This window comes from Sceloporus occidentalis, unplaced genomic scaffold (assembly GCF_023333645.1).
Source record: "Sceloporus occidentalis isolate IW3139 unplaced genomic scaffold, rSceOcc1.0.p SCAF_2, whole genome shotgun sequence".
Lineage (NCBI taxonomy): Eukaryota > Metazoa > Chordata > Lepidosauria > Squamata > Phrynosomatidae > Sceloporus > Sceloporus occidentalis.
This window is the reverse complement of record NW_028316982.1, coordinates 56,344,134-56,363,706: the sequence shown is the minus strand read 5'-3', so window position 1 is coordinate 56,363,706 and position 19,573 is coordinate 56,344,134. Positions and strand designations below refer to the sequence as shown.

General features: G+C 41.4%; 3 protein-coding genes across 6 annotated transcripts in view; all 3 read left to right on the top strand.

Annotated features, from left to right (window-relative positions):
* The window catches only part of AMMECR1L (AMMECR1 like), a 32,583-nt gene extending 27,789 nt beyond the window's left edge, over nt 1–4,794 (top strand). For 2 of the 3 annotated variants that reach the window (XM_089509549.1, XM_089509548.1), the window contains one exon: nt 841–4,794. In XM_089509549.1, the coding sequence (XP_089365675.1) occupies nt 841–952 (112 nt within the window). In that variant the 3' untranslated portion in view covers nt 953–4,794. The remainder of the gene's footprint in view (nt 1–840) is intronic. The other variant, XR_016280025.1, reaches the window with a different exon arrangement.
* Nucleotides 4,795–8,970: 4,176 nt separating this feature from the next.
* On the top strand, nt 8,971–15,489 carry LOC149318369 (DNA-directed RNA polymerase II subunit RPB4). The gene is made up of 4 exons (XM_089507790.1): nt 8,971–9,152; nt 10,738–10,918; nt 13,000–13,095; nt 14,740–15,489. The coding sequence occupies exons 1-4, from the start codon at nt 9,080–9,082 to the stop codon at nt 14,816–14,818; spliced, it is 429 nt and encodes a 142-aa protein (XP_089363916.1). The 5' UTR covers nt 8,971–9,079; the 3' UTR covers nt 14,819–15,489.
* Nucleotides 15,490–17,679: 2,190 nt separating this feature from the next.
* Nucleotides 17,680–19,573, top strand: part of WDR33 (WD repeat domain 33) — an 83,027-nt gene continuing 81,133 nt past the window's right edge. For both annotated transcript variants that reach the window (XM_089509547.1, XM_089509546.1), the window contains exon 1: nt 17,680–17,807. The gene's annotated coding sequence lies outside the window, so the exon portion shown is untranslated. The remainder of the gene's footprint in view (nt 17,808–19,573) is intronic.

Genomic DNA, 19,573 nt, shown 5'->3' with positions numbered 1-19,573 from the left:
TACTTCTAGGTTACTTCACGGATTGTCCAGTTTCAAAACTTATGCCCACAGGTTGAAATGTCCAGTTCAAGATCTTGGGAATGGACATCCAGTGATCATCTTTGAATTTCCCAATATACAAACAAGTTGGTTAGAGTGGCATGGTTTCATTTCTCTCCACCACAGTATTAGTGCTAGTTTCATCAATCAGTTCTTTCTCCTTTTTTGGAATGATGGATAGTGGTGGTGAGAAGATGGTACAACAATCTTCCTAGCCTAGCCCATCATGTCCTGGGGAAAAGACCAAGTGATTCTGGCTGACCACTAATTGTCAACCATGGATTTTGCTGAAGAAAAGAAGGCATTGGGCCTCACCTACATTAGCTCAGAAATATATATTTTGTTCCAAAAACCAACAGTTTGGTGAAATTTTGATGACAAACCAAGCAAATATCAATTGTGGTCACCAGTTTGAAATCTCCAGATCTTATTATCAGGCACAAATGCTGTGATGGGGGTGGGTGGTAAGAAAAAAGGCTGACCTGATGTTGAAATCATGTAGTCGACATGGGCAGGTTCTTAAGACCGAGTCAAGGAATCATAAAGGTGTTATAAAGGTTTCCAGTTATACCTAGTACAGTTGGAACAGACATATAGTAGCCAAGTCTACCAGGTTTCTTTTGGAATGTAATTTAAAAAATTAAATGTATACTTAGCTATTTTAAAGGAATTTTTGTTGATGCAAACTGGTATGAGTAATTGCATCAATAAATATTTGTAATACAAAAAAACTCTAAATACTAGATGAGTTTGTATCATTAATCAAGATATACTTTAAAGGCTCCCTCTCTTTTTTTCCAGATATCGCAGTGAGAAGGTGACAATCAGTTATGCAGAATATATGGCTTCTCGTCAGCATTGTTTTCAGAATGGCACTCTCCATGCCCCACCCCTTTACAATCATTACTCCTGACACAAGGCTGCATGACCAGTCCCGTCCCCCAGCTGCCACTAACAGCTATGACATCATTGGAGCAGATGCCTCCTCTTCCTGGTCCAGTTACTTCTATTACTGCACCATTTTATGATGCTAGCTTCCGTTGCCAAGTCTGCCTTCCAGTTGACTGAGGGGTGGGGGCTACCAGTTGAATGCAACTGAACATCGAGGCTGAAGCCTTATCTCATCCTTCCTTCAGAAAGAGGATTGAAGCTCCAGGCTTAACAGTTTCAATTGGGTAGAGAGAACCTTAAGGAACGGCAGTACCACTTCAGATTGCTCTATCTCTGTGTTAAATTGCACTGTGTTCATTTAAATTGCTAATTACGATAGCCCCCTTGATCAAGTAGGAGAGTTCTCCTGGCAGTCTGGGCAACGGAGTCCAATGAAATATTTTTAGGTTATTTTAAATTTTTTTAACCTCTGATGTTTATCTACCATGATCTGATTAGTCCTAACACATCCCAGGCAAGCAGATAATATGACTTTTTAAAAGGATGGTATGCCTGCAGAGATTTCCCCTCTTCTTCCTCCTCACAGAAGATGACAGTCATTAACAGATCTGAAAAGGAAAACAAAAATTCTGCAGATAAAACCATTGCTTGCCCATATCCAAGAGATTTCAGTTCTCACATCTAGGTGCTCTTGCTCTTGACATAGAGAATAATTTATGCATGAAAGAGAAGTGTTACGGGTTGTGTTTGGAAGTAGCTTAGGCTTCATTACATCCTAAAAATATAATTTCCCTCTTCTTTGCAGTTCTTCTGAGTGTCTAATTTAAAGCAGCAGGGTCTGTGCTGGTTTGGAACAAATCTTTCTCACAAAGCAATTTTTATAGTAATAAAAAGGGTATGAAATGGTTTATAGGAAAACTCTATGCAGTTTCCACAACAGTTTTCTCCAGCTTGACCCTGTTATCCAGGTAACGCAAGACACACTGAGTGTTAGCTTTTACGTGGTTATTTAATACAGGTGTCACTGTGGCATTTGTGCTTCAGCCACCCTCAGTACATATAATTGGATAGAAATCAAATTACTGAAATTGTTTCACAATAAGTGTACTTAGGTTTGAAACATGGGGTTTTTTTACCAACATAAAAAGGTTAACTTAGACCCATTTTTGATTCCTGTGGATTTTTAAAATTTCCTATTGTTATTGAGTAGTAAAAAGCAACTTTTTGTTCATTCTTCCATCTTATTTCTTCTGTGTGAGTCAGATGACGACATTATGAAAGCAGGCATCATGCTCCTTAAGAGAATCCACAGGAACTGTAAAATAGTAATGCATGAGTTCTGAAAATTGTGGTAAGCAGCTTGATAGGAACATAAAAATAAAAAATCCAGGTGAAGAGCACAGTATAATGAAAGTTTCATACCAGTATGTGGAACAACGGTGACTTTTATAGGTGGCTCAGGAGATGCCAGAAATTATCTGGGAATTTACTCAAAAGATGTAAATTTCCCTATTTTTAGGATGAATGAATCTTGCCCTAGAGGGAGGAAGCAGGCTATTCCTTCTGTTTTGAAGCAAAGCCTCAGAGTCAGCCTGAACAGATGCTGCGTGAAGAGAGGTATAATTATACATATATAACCCATGTATACAGGAAAGCAGTACTGGACAGTATGTGACTTGGTTGCATTAGGCACAAACTGCTGGCTGGAAGAGGGCAAATGTCTTGTCTTCTTTGCAAGAGGATTATTAGGTGTCTAGGATGTCTCCAGATTCCGTATTTTTCTACCACTACTATTTCTTGTCTTGTCTCCAAAGAAACCATAACCTTTGTAGTTTTGCTTGTCAATGAACATACGTCTAGATGTGTGTAGAGTGGGGTGGGGGAGGGAGCTCATGTTTCAGATAGCTGCAGTGTCACCCAAGCTTTTGGTTTTGTACTGGATCGTTCATATAGATTGTTTTCCCTTCATGATGATGATGAAATGTGTTTGGATGTGAAGGGACTGTTTCTTGTTTCCTGCTACTGAGAATAAAGAAGCCTTCTTACACAGAGTGATTTGTAGTAACTGTTCCAGGTGCCCTGGTGATGTGAAAGATTGTAGAAGGGAGAAGAGAGTTCACCTCTGGTCATGCCATCCATTTCTGCTCTCAGTACTGAAACATAGGGCTACACTAATTACTATTCAAGTGTTCTATGTTAGAATTTAAATTGTAAAGATTTTTAAAGCAAAAAGGAAAAAAATGGTGCTAAACTTTCACCCCTGAGCACATTCGGTGAGACTGGTCATGCAGGCATACAGTGCCGGGCTATTCAATCTTGCTTTTTTAAAAAATAAAAATGTTTGCCCTGTTGTGTGTCTTCAACAGTGTATAGTGTTAATTATTTGATTTCATTAAGGGTGGGGGGGGGAGTTTAGGAGCCAGGTGGGGGCCTTAATTGCCATTTTAAAGAACAGACTTTTAGGAGTGATGTGACCTACTTGGTTTAATATTATCTTTGCACTGAAATAAGTTAAATTGGTTTTGGAGTGAGAGGTGGTCTCATTCCCTGCTCTTTTCCATCTAACTGTAAATGGAAATGCCTCTGTTAAAAGTTGGATTGTGGTGTTTTCTTGTAGTAAGTGAAACAACAAGCAGGCCATGAAGCCCAAAATAGACCTCTTAGAAATGGATACATTCAGCTTTGGAATAATAAGTTTGGGTATAGTATGGTGAAATAACTGCTTTTGTTGGGTCATTCCTGCAAATTGAAAGGGGAATGGAAAACATTGTCGTAGAAGAATGGCTCCTGTCTCATGCACAGCAGCAGTGCACTGAGATGAGTCCAAATTAGTAGGCATTAGAAAGATGCAGGAACCAACAAAATGATCAAAAGAGAACCATCTGGGTGTGTACACACTACACAGTTATAGAAGCTTGATTCTGCTGTAACTGTCATGGCGTCATCCTATGGGATCTTGGAATTTGTATTTTAGCTAGAATTTTAGTTAGAATATTTTGCGGTGCCCTGTGCTGCAATTCAGGGGAGTACTAGAGCTCTCTAGCAGAGAATCTTGAGTCCCTTATCAAACTACATACCCCAGAATTCTGTAGGATGGAGCAACGACAGATAAAGTGGTATCAAAATGCTATAACTGGATACGCTATTCCAGAATCTTAGTCAGTTGTAGTTTTCAGCTGATGAGTGTGATTGTCTAAAGACCTTAGCAATAGCCTTCTGGTCTGACTGGGAACTGGCTCATCCTTAGCTACAAGCAAGTGCCTTTTTGGTCTAGATGGATTTATTTCAAGACACGTATGGTTATGAATTTTCCTTACTGCAGCCATGTATCTTTAAGTTGTTGGTTTTTTTAATTCTCCACCCCACCTCCATAATACAGCAGAGAATGTCATTGATCAGTGGAGGCTCTGTTTTGAATACATCCTTTCTAAAGTTTTACCTTTACCCTTACCGTAATGATTAACAGCCAATCTCAACAGAGACATTTCAGTCAGAAAGCTGTCATGGTTTAAATATCATATCAACAAAAAACTGTATTTTACAGTTTCATGGACAAAGTAGTATATACATTTGAATATTTTTCAAGATCCACACGTAATTATTTTCCTTGATTCAATCTCAACATTGCAGTCTTCACTGACTAAATGTCATTTCCTGTTTTATTTTCCAATGCCAACATGATGAACATTTTGATTAATCGGTGTTTTTCCTTTTAAAGCAAGGAACTCCTTTTCACCGGTGCAGAGATATCAGACCATTCTTTGTTATTACACTTGGTTGCCTCCTAGCTATATAACCTCTAAGTGTAAATCATTGAACTTTACCCTCTAATGAAGTATTGTAGAAAATAAATTGTAATGGATACATTTTTATCTTGTCCATTTTTATTGGTGTCTTTTCTTTGTCAGTTTTGACTTTTCACACTGAAATCAATTTTGAAATCCATAACAATCCATTTTGTGCTTTTTTAAATGAAAAAATTCAAAATGGCAAACTGAAGTCTAAAGCAAGGATTGTAGAAGAAACAGCATGAAGTGGGTGGGAACCTTTAATAAAACTCCTTATTACAATATAAGTCTCAAAGGTAATGAGATTACACCTTGTTAAAAATAAAAGCAAAAACTTTCATATTTGTGTGCTTGTATTATTTCTCCATAACGCTGGAATTACACATTTTCCATTGAAAATGTGATTCACCTCACCTCACACATTTCTTAGTAGAATTGATTTTGATGTTTAAGGACTTGACAGTCAATCATTCTGAGAGGTTTTTGTGCGTATGTGCAAATATATATGCTGTATAATAGCTATGTACTGATGGTCCTGTACCATAATGATTGTCAAATATTGTAGTATGTTGGTTTTTTGTTTTTTAATTGTTTGTCAGATTCAGCAGGTATCAAGTAGTTGTGTTAGTATTTCCTTTCTGTGCTGGCAGTGGATTCCAGTAGCAATCCCAGATCATAGCTGAGGGTACTAAAACCAACATCCTTTTAAGGCTGTAGTCCTATGCACACTTTCCTTGGCATATAGGATTTGCTTACAAGTTGACATGCAGAGCATTGCAGTGTAAGAATCTTGCTGTATTCTCCTCATGCCAATTAAGTGTTAAGTTATTCTTGTCTTGTACATTGTGAATATACAGTACTGCTCCATTCCTCTGATGTAGATAGCAAGCCCTAATATTTCTACTTTTTAAGCTGCCCCTCATGATTTCCAGCCCCCAAGAAGCTGAGTTTTTCAGACAAGCTCTGATGAACATGCACACAGTGGCATATAGAATCATAGAGTTGGAGAAGACCTCAAGGGTCATCCAGTCCAACCCCATTCTGCCATGCAGCAACACACAAAGCACTTGTGCCAGATGGCCATCCAGCCTCTGCTTAAAAACTTCCAAAGATGAAGATGAGAATGATGCAATAGTACTTTCACAAGGGTGCTGAGCAGATGCAAGGGAAAAGTCAGTTTACCTCCAGAGTTTCCTGATTCGTGGAGAGAACCTGTTGACTGCACTGCCGGCTCCCATAATGGGCCAAACACCCATAGGCTATCTACTCTGACCCCCTTCTGCCAGGGCAAAATTAGACATTTGTGGGTACATTTCTTCCACCCCAAATGCATGCACACACTGCCAGCAGCCGCCAATTGCCTCCCTTGTCAGAGCCAACTGTCAGCCAATTCAACACCCCATACAACCAGCCACTTGATTGCACAAGTGATCAACCATATGCATGACACATTGGCGTGCCTACACAATCACGGAGACCCCATGTACATGCCCCTTCCCCCATGGCCCCCTGTTGGACCTACCGGTTTGTTAATGTTCTTATTAATTCCATTGTATTATTGGCAACCTGCCGTGTTTGTCATCATTTTGCTTCATGAAGTGTGTGATGGGTCAATGGTGCAGCTGGCCACTCATGCACATCTGCAATCGCTTTGTGGCCAAGTGACAGAAAAACTAGGAGCAGCAATGGTTCTGGCAGCTACTAGCCACATCTTCATCTCTACAGCATGCTGGTGCAATAGTTTGTACTTTCCACCTTGACCTGGAGCAAACCAGGGGTTATTTTGCTCCATTGTTTAGCCCTGGAGTGTGGCTTCATTTCAGTTTCCTCCCATTTTGGCCATGTGCCTTGTTTAAATAGGGTTCAAAACAGGGCGAATCTGCAGCTTTTCTTTCATGTAGACAACCTCTAAGTTGTTAGTAGAAATTCCAATGTCCAAATTAAGTTATTTATTAACCAGTATAAGCTATAACAGGTGTAAGACTTTTTAAAATTCATTTTTCTGAAACATAAATCTAGGTAAGCCATCAGTGTATGAAATCAAGATCTTTGTGCTTCAAACTGGAATGACTCCTTCAGTACTATACCTCATTTGTTACCATGCAGAATGTAAGTGCTGGCAATTACTGGTCTGCGCATGATAAAGTTTCCTCCTTTCTATATATTTTGCTGCACAGTGGAGAACATATTGTGAACCCACATAACCCTCTGCCTAGCCTACATAGCAGAATTTAAATAGCTTCCAAATGTATATGTGATTCACAATGCCCAGATTGGCTGAACAAGAAAAATGAAGGGAGCTGGCCTTCGCAGATCCCTTGTAAGGACACTTTGGGGGTGGGGGGTGTCTGTGATCTACTGATTAAGAACTGCTGATTTAGAGCATTTATTTAACCCTGTAAATTATGGCGGGAAAGGACAGGCTTGCTCCCATTTCATTTTTCACCTGGACACTGGGAATTAAAACATCATTTTTTGCTGTCTGGTGTTTTTCTCAAACTTGGGCGAAAGCAAGTTGTAATGGATTACAAAAGAGCTTTCCTTTCTTAGCAGGGTATGTGCTGCCCAGTCCAACCCAAAGCACTGGAGAATGAGAAAGGTTGGTTATGCAGTCATTTTGCTTATCCAATGCCCCAACAATCTGGGTACTCATTTTAGTGAGCTCAGAAGGATACCAGGCTGAATTAACCCTGAGCCCTTGGCTGGTATTGAACTCACAACCTTTGTGAGTGAGTGGCAGTAGTACAGGAATTTAACCACTGCGCCACCAGGTCTTCCATGGCTGACCATGGGCAAGTTACAGTCTCTTCAGAAGATGGCAATGACAACCCCCTTCTGAAGAAACCTGCCAAGAAAACTCTGTGTTAGATTCATCATAGGGTTGCCATACATCTGAAAATACTTGAAGGCACACAACAACAACCCGACCGTTTCATGGTCACTCAAGTAAATTGCACTGAATCATGTCTCCTCATCCTGAAGCCACTGGGGAGGGCACCTGATTTACTGCCTTCAGGGTAACTTCCTTCAGAGCAGGATGACCAGACGTCCTCCTTTTCCTAGACATGCCCTCCATTTCACCCTTCTGTCCAGGAGGAATTCCAAAATGTCTTCCATTTTGAGCAGGAGTCAGAAGCATGATTTTACATTTATTTTGGCGTTTTAGCTTGTATTTGGTCGTGCCTTCCATTTCCCCCCCTTGAATGTCCTACATTTTGTGCTGCCTTGTCCTCCTTTGCAGTAATGGCATCAGGTCCCCCTGCTTTGGAGTAAAGAGCAAGCATTGTGTACTGGACTACTGTGTACAGGACTACGACCGTGTGTGATTTAGTGCTCTTCATAAAATTTCCCATAACATAAAATGTACGTACATGTCAAACACAATAAAAACACAACCATTCCAACAAAGAGGACACTGACTTTACGTGCAGATCTCCTAATTTCCTTCTTTATACTATAATGAATATTATGTGCATCTTAATTCAAAGTGCCTTCCCATTCATCCCAACTTTTCATTACAGAACTTCCAACATTAATATCCAAACACATCATTGACTTCCTACCTCTGCTAAACTGGCTGTAGAGATCTTGTAGCACCTTTGAGACTAACCAAAAGAAAGAAATGGGCAGCATGGGCTTTTCTAGACTTAAGTCTACTTCCTCAGATGCTTTTGGTGGAGTGGAAACCAGGGGCAGCCATATATATGCCATTGGTTTGTGAGGATGTCAGTTCAAATGACAAATCCTTTGTGTATGGAAATGAAGTTGCAGGTCCAGTTTTAGAGCCATAAACTGGGTGGTTTGTGTTTCTTTTTTAACCATTTGTACTGTCTTTATCCTTGGATTCTATTTCTAATTAATCTATTTATTTATTTCTAATTAACCTATTTCTAATTAATCACCCTATGTACAAATTAAAAACATGTGAAAGAGACTGGTGTCCAAAACATGCTGCAGAAATAATCCAGTTTGGGACCGCTTTGACTGCTCTGGCTCAGTGCTAGGGGATCTTGGGAACTGTAGCTTCTTTGTCAGAGAGACCTCTGGTGCCACAATAAACTACAATTCCCAAGATTCCCTAGCACTCAGCCAGGGCAGTTAAAGCGGTCCCAAACTGGATGATTTCTGCAGTGTGTTTTGGAGGTATGGAGTCAAGCGCCTCAGCCGAGTAGGCCGCGCTTTCTCTTCCAATCCTCCCTCAGCTTCTATGAAACAACAAGGCGTCGCCTGAGGAGGAGGCGGCCTTGGCCTGGCCTCCCTCCAGAGGGCGCCGGCCGGGGGAAGAAGAAGGAGGAGGAGGAGCTGCAGGCCCAGGCTTCCCTCCCGTCCGCCTGGCTTTGCTAGTCTCCAGGGCTGAGGCGATGGCGGTCGGAGGGGCCGATGCGCGGGCCGTGGATGTGGAGGAGGACGCCTCTCAGCTGGTCTTCCCCAAGGGTGAGCAGAGGGGGAGGCAGGGGGCTTTGGCGGCGCCACGGAGGCCTTCTTGCAGGTCAGAGACGGAGCCCTGTTTCCGGAGAGCGAGAGAGGTCTTGCAGCACCTTTGAGGCTGACTCAGAGGAAGAAGACTCCAGCCTCTTTCCTCCGCTTTAACTGCCCTGGGCCAATGCTGGGGGATCCTGGGAACTGTAGCTTTCTGTGAGGCATGGCGCCTTCTCTGTCAGAGAGCTCTGGTGCCACAGGGAATTACAGTTCCCAGGATTCCCTAGCACTCAGCCAGGGAAATTAAAGCAATGTCAACTGTGTTATTTCTGCGGTGTGTTTTGGACCTTAGTAATAATGTGTGTGTGTGCTGTTACTCATTAATCGTAACTCCTGTATGTCGCTGAATATCATGATATATTACACTGTATCACTGGATGGAATGGTAAACAACACAAGAAACTACCATTCCTAGAATTCCATAGCATGGACCCATAGCAGTTAAAGCGGTGTCAAACTGGGTTATCTCTGCAGTGTGGATGGAGTCTTGGTCTGGTCAGCATCAGCAGTGTCATCTGGTGTCACTTTGCCCCTTGGCCTCCTCCTCCCATCTCACACCACACAAAATCCTTAGGTCTAAAACACACTGCAGAAATAATCCAGTTTCAGACCACTTTAACTGCCCTGGTTCAGTGCTAGGGAATCATGGGAATTGTAGTTTACTGTGGCTCTATTGCTCTCTGACAAAGAAGGCTCAGTGTCTCACAAAAAGCTATAGTTCCCAGGATTCCCTAGCATTAAGACAGGGCAGTTAAAGCGGTTTCAGTCTGGATTATTTCTGCACTGGGTTTTAGATCTTAGCAATGTTTTTGTTTTGTTTTTGGTGGTGGTGTTACTCATTAATCATAATTCCCGTATATCACTGAATGTAGTAATCAATTGTGACAGTAACAACTGTTGTTGTTGTTGGGTGCCTTCAAGTCATTTCCAACTTACAGTAACCATAAGGTGATGAACCTATCCTGGGGTTTTCTTGGCAAGTTTCTTCAGAGGAGGGTTGCCATTGCTATCCTCTGCTGTACTTTGGTCACATCATGGGAAGGCCTGACAATAATGCTGGGGAAGGTAGAAGGTAGTAGAAAGAGAGGAAGGCCCCATGCCAGATGAATGAACTCAGTCAGAGTCATGAGCCTGAATGTGCAAGACTTGAGCAGAGGAATAAGGGACAGGTGTCTTGGAGATGTCTCATCCACAGGGTCTCCATGAGTCGAGGTTAAATCGCAGGCACCTAACAACCACATTACAACAACAACAACAGGCATTAAGAGACACTTGATGGATAGGTCCACTTCCGTATTATCTGATGGCTAGGTAGATGTTTGTATATCATTGTGAGTGTACAAACAACAGAACACTTCTCTCTTAGCAATAACATTTTAGATATCTCACTTTTCAAAACTGATTGTTTTTATCCCTAGCCTTTACTACCAACCTTTTCCTAATTCACACACCAACCAGACTTGATATACTGTAGTACCTATAAAGCTGTATATTTCTGTTACTTTTAATCTGTTTCTGTTGCCTCCATCTTTACGTGCAGAATTTGAGACTGCTGAAACCCTTCTAAATTCAGAAGTGCACATGCTTCTTGAACATCGGAAGCAGCAGAATGAGAGTGCAGAAGATGAGCAGGAGCTTTCTGAAGTCTTCATGAAAACATTGAACTATACTGCTCGCTTCAGCCGCTTCAAAAACCGGGAGACTATTGCTAGTGTTCGCAGGTACGTAACCCTGCAATTAAAATCTCTTTGATTGGCTGAACAAATGTGATGGCTAATATGGAAGTATATAACCCCCTCCAATCTGAACAAAGAAAATTATTGTGTGTTGTTAGATTTATTTTCATTTCTTCAGGTGAAGGTTTGTTTTTTTTTTGTACATTGACTTTCAGGGACAGTAATACACGGGGTTTAAGAAAACAGGCTGCTATGACAAATGTTAGGTCATCTTAGAACAGTGTTTGTATTCTGTATTTAACTTTGTGGTCTGTAAGGTGGAGGGCAGTAGGAAAAGGGGAAGACCACATTCCAGACAGATAGGCTCAATCAAGGAAGCAACAGTCCTGAGTCTGCAAGACCTGAGCAGGGCTGTTGAGGATAGGGTGGCTTAGAGGTCTCTCAGTCACAGTGTCACCATGAATGAAAGTCAACTTGAAGGCAGCTAAAAACAACATTTAAATATAGAACATCATTTAGTAGGTTGATATTCAGGAGTGTCACTCTGCTAAAATCTATGACATCTCCATCACAGATACCTAATTTCAGACTGTCCTCAAAGGGTGAAAATGTTACCGTTTCCAGTTGCAAAATTGGTTGTATAACAGCTTGCATATACAATATCTGGTTGGATAACAGTGGCATACATACTTAGAGACCACAGAAGCACATGTACAGCACACCCCATCTGCAGGCTTGTCATCCGTGGCTTTAAACTCTCATGGACTACAAGCCCTGGATGTTAGAATGGCACACGCACCCGGGAGCACACAGCCATTGAAACAAATGGAACTTGAGGTGCTGCATTTTTTTGCCATACACTGTGTGTGTGTGTGTGTGTGTGTGTGGAATGGATCCTCCATGTATACAGAGGGTGCACTGTATTACCACTTGCACACCTAGAAAAGCAGTGGAATTCTAGAAACCCACTATTTTCTTCCACTGACATAATAATAGATTTAGGCCTTAGTTTTAAGCTTCTTTAAATTATCAGCACTTTTTAGACTACTATTGATCTAAACCTTGTTTATGTACTTACTACACTATAACTGGCCTTTTAAAAAACTGCTGTGGATAGATTTGATTTCTTAGAATTTTAAAAAAATTGTTGATTATGTATTTCTAGAAACCAAACACAAAAACTATAACTTGTCTGCAGGCTTGAGGCTCTTCAGTTTATCTAGGGTCTGAAAAACACAGGTCAAATAAAGTGGCTTTCAGGCACTTTGGAGGCATGCTGTTTATATGGCACACATCTCCATCGGAGCCAGAAGCTGCGCCACAGCCACGCTCCAATCCTTTAGACCGGAACAAAAAGGAACTGAGTTAATCAGGCTTAGGTCCTGTGGCTGTGGCCTGCTTTCGAAGGGAGCCATGTAGTTGCTGCAGACCTGATTCGCTTGTGGCTCGAGTGGCCACAGGCTACACTTTCCCAACCATCTGCTTCGTCTTCTCAGTAGTTTAAACTTAATACTTAAGGATTGCTTTTTGAAGGTCTGATTTTTTTAAAAAAAAAGTATATGCACATGTATAGATATCTAGCCCCAAGATCCAGTTGGCCAGTATTACTGAAGGAACTAGTGCCGTCTAGGCTTCTCTCTTCTACTAGAACAATTGATATTTGACACATTATTCCTAACTAGTACTTAATAGACATATGAAGGAAGCATTATGCCTGTGTCTTGATATAAGCCCATATTTTCTTATCACTGCAAATTGCATTTCTTCTTAGAAATTAAAACTGTCTCCAGAGTTTACTGTGCACAACTTTTCCATACACAGTTTCTTTTAGTAAAAAGCAAACCAATCCTTCCAACAAATGTTTAGTGTTTTGTCTTTCCCTACACCAAATAAAATAGAGTTGTACCTCAAGGCATATTCCATTCTGTTTGCATTATGAACATTAATGTAAAACAGAGGTGGGTAAAGTGTGACCTGCAGGCTGCATGCAATCCCCTCAGGATATATATATATATATATGTTTTTGCCCTCAAATGTTTACATGCTCAATTTGTTTCTTTGCATCTTTAATCTTTTTGATTATTTTGTTGCCCATATTCTGTCTTGTACGTTCTCTCTTCCTACAGTTTATTGCTCCAAAAGAAGCTTCATAAATTTGAACTGGCATGTTTAGCTAATCTGTGTCCTGAGACAGCTGAAGAGGCCAAAGCTTTAATCCCCAGGTGAGTTGCCCTAATTTAATGGAGTCTTGTTATGACCCAGGAGAGTTTATAAAGCAAGAACAGCAGAAAAATCCAAATACTAGTATTCCCATGTTGTGGTTCCAAAATCAGATTTAGCATTGGCATCCCAGTTAGTTTCAGTGGACAAATATTCTATAAAGTCATGATACCTAAAGAATTTATCTGATGTGTAATTAACATAAGTTTGGTCTCTCTTCAACTAGTTGCTTTTACTATTTAAAGACTTTCACTTTATTTCTGTTTTTATTACGTTAAGAAATATTGATAGTCTAACCTGATGTTCCAGGATAATATCAGACAGAAAAATTGTTCAGTGATATTCACTTATACAAACCTTACTGTGATGTCCAGCCAGGACTGTTTCAATTCCCCCTGCATTTTCTTTTGTGTTGGTTCAGGCCATAATATGTTTAGTGTAGGAAATGTTAAATGTATTAGTTGTGGGAGGAGCTGTAGGATCCCCTACATTATTTCCAGGTTTGGTTTGCCCCTTCCCAGCATGCTCTGTTTTTGCTAGACGCTTTTAGTTTGGAGCAGTCTTTGCTGTGAGCAGGCAGAGAACTGTCTTTTGGTGGCAAACAGGCCCAGACAGCTGGAAAGGGCATTTCTTACACGTTAGCCGATTTAGTTACCAAGAACAAGTTAGCCAAATTAGTTACCAGCATCAAAGAAGACAAAGAGATCAGGAGCTGAAAGACCCTGCACCAGCTCCATTGAGAGAGGAGATCAAACCAAGATCAGACCCAGAAAGATGACACCCTGAAGATTGCTGAAAGTCTGTAAAGTATCTTTTATTTAGAGCCGGGGAGGAAAAAACTCTTTATTTTTGTTCTTTAAATTAAACTTCCCCCTTTTTTGAACTTTACGTTCAGCTTCAGAGCCTTTTTGGGTAGAAGAGTTTGATCTCACCAGGGTACCGGTGTTGCACACCCAAATCTGCCACCACCTTTAGTTGGGTGTGTCTTCATACTTACTGAACATTTAGAAGGTCTGAATACAGTCAGGTTATTCAGTTGGTTGGGACAGTTAGGCACAGCTTCTGTGCTCATTGTGCCCTCCCTTGATTTCTGTGGTGTATGAAGCAAAATTCATTATTTTCTGGTTTAATCAAATAACAGTAATCAGTTGTATCCAGATTGAAAAAAAAATAGTTTGCATAAGCATTCCAACCTTAGATTAAACAATAGTTTGCAATGATGGTTTGGCAGGATTGCTCAAATTTAGCTCTGCTGGGCTGTGGTACAATAGATAATCAAGTAAGTATTGAGCTGCAAGCAATTGGGGAGAAGGAAGTATGTAAAGATTTTTATCCTGATCATTTGAATATTCATTCCAGTTTTTATGAATTTCATTTTCACAGCAGAGTAATTTGTTTCTGTGACTGGTTTCAATATTAAATGTGCCAATGAGTAATAAAATTAATGTTTATTTGTGCATATCACTATTTGATCAATCAAATGCCCAGTCATAATGATGGGTCTGACTTTCTGTGATAGTGGGTAGGAGAACGTTCCTTAACTCAGAAGTGGTGGTAGTTGTCATTGCTTTGTACACTATGACAGTAGGTTTAAAAACTAGCATCACTGCTTAAAAATAATAACCACTGATACTCTTGCCTTTCAGCTTAGAGGGTCGATTTGAAGATGAAGAGTTACAGCAAATTCTTGATGACATTCAGACCAAACGAAGTTTTCAGTATTAGGAAGAACTGCCACATTCTTCTGTAATGGGAACATGTGGAAGGCTACATTTGTTTTGACACCAGAGAGAAGCTGATGCTGGATAATAATTCCACCCACGTGTTTTTAAAAAGGGACTCCTTAGCAGTTTAGATTTGTTGAATATTGACAGAGCTGCAAAAACTCATGACTGATTGGTTAGTTTAATATATATTTCCAAATGTTGTTTTCATCCTGAACGTGCACAGAATTTTTCGGGGGCCAGAAACAATACATGAAGATACCATTCTCTCTTTGAACACGTGTTGCCTAAGAGAAAAGTCTGATTCATATTACTTTATTCAGAATTACAATACTAGAATCAGGATTGATAAAATTGGTGTAGTTTGTTGATGTGTGTGATCAAGAGGCTGTTTTCCCATTCAGTAATAATTTTCTACAATTGTTTTGTGTAATTAAAATGCAGTTTTTGAAAGGAGGGGCCTGTGGTTTCTGAATGTTCTTATACACTCTTTATTTTATACAATTCCAATTGACCTGAATATACTTTACAAAGGTAGCAGGAAAAACATTGGTAACAGAGTGAAGGGAAGGAATGGGTCAGATTATTACGGTATATAGCATGTATTGTTTTGTGTTGATTTACTGTCTGTTTTATATATATATTGCAAAGAATAATATTTTTTAAAAAATATTTTGTGGGTTTTGTATCTTACCTCTTAAATAGAAGCTGCTTTATTCTAATGATCAAATCATACTCAAGTTGCTATAATTACTGCTTCTTAGTTGGGTAGGTGCTTTACTTGAAGTGGTGAAAGACACATACTTAAATGTGCCTACTGGTACAATTCGTAATTTACAGTACAGCTGTTTTAAGTGTATTTCTCATCTAGCTATTCAGAATCACTTTAAGAAGGAAGTAGGTGTCTCATTTTTCTTTTTCTATATTATTATTCAAAGGGCATATAAAGTTTGTTGGTTAAACCAATACATCTCCAAACCGCAGCAGTGTGGAAAATGGAGAAGAGGCATGAAGAACAGTTGAACTGCAAAATAAAAACTCAGCATTTGAGCACAGAAATTCATTACGGCAGTAGCCAAATATAAACAGTCTGATGCAATCTGCCATTTGCCACAAGATTAACTATGGTGTGGAACAGATGGGCAAAATAAAGCAGTTTCCAACTGCTTTGAAGACAGGGCATTTAGATGATGCACCGCCCGCCAGTGGGCAGGAACCAGACAAAAGTGACAGTCCAGGGCTAAAATTGCCATGCCATGCGGTCAGGCTGTGTGCATTCGGCCTGCCTTGGGAGCAGGCTGTGCGGGTTTTGACCTGCTTTTGGGAATAGCAGAATTGAGCCACTTTTTCCTGCTTGTCTGTTCCAGGCCTAAATCTTGTTAATTTCTCTTTCTATTAAATAATTTTTATTAAAATACTTACAGTATATCTTGCCCTTTATCACAAGATTTCAAGGTGGTGTACAATAACATAAATTTAAAAGAGTGTACAAGAATTTCAAACAGTAAAAGATAATTATAACAGAGGTATATTAATTTAGAACTTGTTATATGCCATCCAGTAGGTTTTGACCTAAGATAGTGGTTCTCAGTTTTTTTGCCCTTATGGCCCCCCTTTACATCCACATGCGGATGTTGTGCCCCACTCATTCACTGTAGTAAATGAGTAAAAATAAAAGTAAAAACATTTTGTTCCACACACACAGAGTAATGCCTCTTCCCGAGAACTGGGGCAGCGAAGGGAGGGGCGGAGGAAGAGGTAGTGGCCGTGATCCTGTGAGCTTTCCCACTCTCCTCCTCTTCCCTCGGGAAGCAGTGGCTTTTCCAAGAACCGTCCTTGTTTTTCTCTTCCGTTCTAGGGGAGTAAAGGTTTGGGAAGAGGAGGAGGAGGAGGAGGAGGAGGAGGAGGAGGAGGAGGGATCAGTCCCTGCCTGGGAGTCCCACCCTAGTTTGAGAACCATTCACGTTGGGTGATTCATTCTATGACATAATCTGTTAAGATTTATTCCGTCACTGAGTCTGTCTACCTCTAGTATATGCAAATGGGTCTTTTAGCCCCTTTGGGACTAACTGAAAGAAAGAAGTTGGTAGCATGAGCTTCCATAGACTTGAGCCTACTTCCTCAGATGCATGCATGAAGAAGTAGGCTCAAGGCAGAAAAGCTCATGCTACCAACGTCTTTCTTTCAGTTCATCAAAGGTGCTACAAGATCCTTTTGCAAACTGACTATATTATAGATGAACACAGCTATGTCTTTGAATTCTATCTGTAGTGTAGTCTTCCTCTTTCTCTCTCCCAGAAGTTGTCCATAGAGTTGTTCAGGGGAACCTAGATGTTCCTAGAGAAAACACCTCTCTAGCCATTTGTAGGTCCTCCAGCAGCATTCCATGACCAGCCTCTGCCAGAGGTTAACCATAGAGTTGTGCAGGGGAACCTAAACATTCCTAGACAGAACACTTCTGTAGGCATTTGTAGGTCCTCCAGCAGCAACCTCGCAGATGTTGACCATAGAGTTGCACTGGAGGACCTGAAGATTCCTAGAGAGGTGCTCTCTTAGGTTAAAAAATAATTCTTTTATTTGCGGTCTTTCCACATTCACTGGAGGGAGAGTGTCCTTCACGCCTGTAACGCGGAAGGACCACTGTACTACTAATGTCCCCACAAGCATCACTGTTTCACCTCATAAGCCCCTCCCCTTCCGGAACACAACCGGAAGTGGTGCCGGCTGCTGCAGACGCAAAAGACCGTCGTCGCTTTCTCGGAGTGCGCATGCGCACTTCGAAGTCCCTTCCTTCCGCCGGCGGTGCGTGATGACGTCGGCGGTGCGCACGGCTTCCAGTTGCTGCTGCTGCTGCTGGGGAAAATGGCGAATAGTGGAGGCGGCAGCGGCTCGTGAGGCAGCAGCAAGAGCAGCGGCAGCGGCAGCGGCAGTAGCTTCCTGGCGAGGCGAGCTCTGGGACGTTGGGGCTCCGCGGCGGGAGCGGCTCTTGTGTGAGTGTCTCTTCGTGAGGCGAAGGGAGGCCTGAGGGAGGAGGAGGAGGAGGAGGCGGCAGTGCCTGGTCTCCGCCATTTTCAGGCCTGAGGAGGGCTGCCTCCTTTGGGAGCCCCGCAGGGCTCAGGAGAGACGGGGAAAGCTGCCTCTCTCTTCATACCAAGCTCTGCGTACATCTGGCTTATAGTAACAAAATGATATTCAACAGGGAGAAATGTAAGGTTCTGCACTTGGGGCGGAAAGACGAAAGGCACACATACAGAGGCTACATGGAAAGGGACCTAGGAGTCCGAGCAGAACACGAGTGGAACAGCAGCCAGATAAAAAGCTACAAAGGCCAATGCGATTCTAGGCTGCGTCGATAGAAGTCTAGTGTCTAGATGAACAAGGGAAGTCATAGTGCCACTCTATTCTGCTCTGGTCAAGCCCCACCTGGAATATTGTGTCCAGTTCTGGGCCCCACAATTCAAAAAGGACATTGAGAAACTGGAGCCATGTGTCCAAAGGAGGGCGACTAAAATGGTGAAGGGGCTGGAAATCATGCCCTATGAGGAACGACTCAGGGAGCTGGGAATGTTTAGCCTGGAGAAGAGAAGGTTAAGAGGTGATATGATAGCCCTGTTTAAATATTTGAAGGGATGTCATATTGAGGAGGGAGCAAGCTTGTTTTCTGCTGCTCCAGAGAACAGGACCCAGAACAATGGATGCAAACTACAGTAAAAGAGATTCCACCTCTACATTAGGAGGAACTTCCTGAGAGTAAGGGCTGTTCGACAGTGGAAGACACTCCCTCGGAGTGTAGTGGAGTCTCCCTCCTTGGAGGTCTTTAAGCAGAGGCTGGATGGCCATCTGTCAATGGGGATGCTTTGATTGAGATTTCCTGCATGGCAGAATGGGGTTGGAGGACTGGATGGCCCTTGCAGTCTCTTCCAACTCTACGATTCTACTATAATGCTTCTTAGAAGGACTTTTAGTCATTTTTTGCAGGTAGGGTTTATCTGGGAAGTCACACTAAAAGGGCACTAAAAGGCACCAAGGGCTGTTGAGGAAATCAGAAGCCTTACCCAACAAGGACTAGTGTTTTTTCTCAAAGGTCCAGAACACACTCTGGGAATATTCCAGTTTGAGACTGCTTTAATTGCCCTCTTGGCTCAGTGCTGGGGGATCCTGGGAATTGTAGTTTTGCTGAGGCACCAGACAGAGAAGACTAAATGTCTCACGAAACTATGCTTCCCAGAATTCCCTAGCACTGAGCGAGGGCAGTTAAAGAGGTCCCAAACTGGATAATTTCTGCAGTGTGTTTTGGACCTAAGTGAGGCTGCCTCCACGCTTCAGAAATAATCCAGTTTGATGCCACTTTAACTGCCATGGCTCCGTGCTAAAAATTCTGGGAATTGTAGTTTTGCAAGACTCGTACCCTTCTCTTATTGAGCTATGTAAGAAGTATATGGTGGTTAAAGTGATGTCAATTATGGTAGTAAAAATAATTATGGTTGTTATGATGTCAAACTGAATTATTTCAGTAGTGTGGATTCAACCTAAATTAAACTTGCTTTGAGTAAATGTAATGAATACACTTCCCAGGATTCTATAGCACTGAGCTATGGAAAAACTATGGTAGTTAACAGTTAAAGTCATAACTGTGGTAGTTATGATGTCAAGCTAGATTATTTCAACAGCTAAGATTCAGTCTAAGCTCCAAACCACACTGCAGAAATAATCCAGTTTGAGACCGCTTTAGCTACCCTGGTTCAGTGCTAGGGAA

What these genes read in the sequence shown, in the direction of transcription:
- LOC149318369 (XM_089507790.1), top strand. Translation starts at nt 9,080, where the DNA reads ATGGCGGTCGGAGGGGCCGATGCGCGGGCCGTGGATGTGGAGGAGGAC. An exon ending in TCAGCTGGTCTTCCCCAAGG is followed by an intron (nt 9,153 to 10,737) that starts GTGAGCAGAGGG and finishes CTTTACGTGCAG; the next exon opens with AATTTGAGACTGCTGAAACC. An exon ending in GCCAAAGCTTTAATCCCCAG is followed by an intron (nt 13,096 to 14,739) that starts GTGAGTTGCCCT and finishes CTTGCCTTTCAG; the next exon opens with CTTAGAGGGTCGATTTGAAG.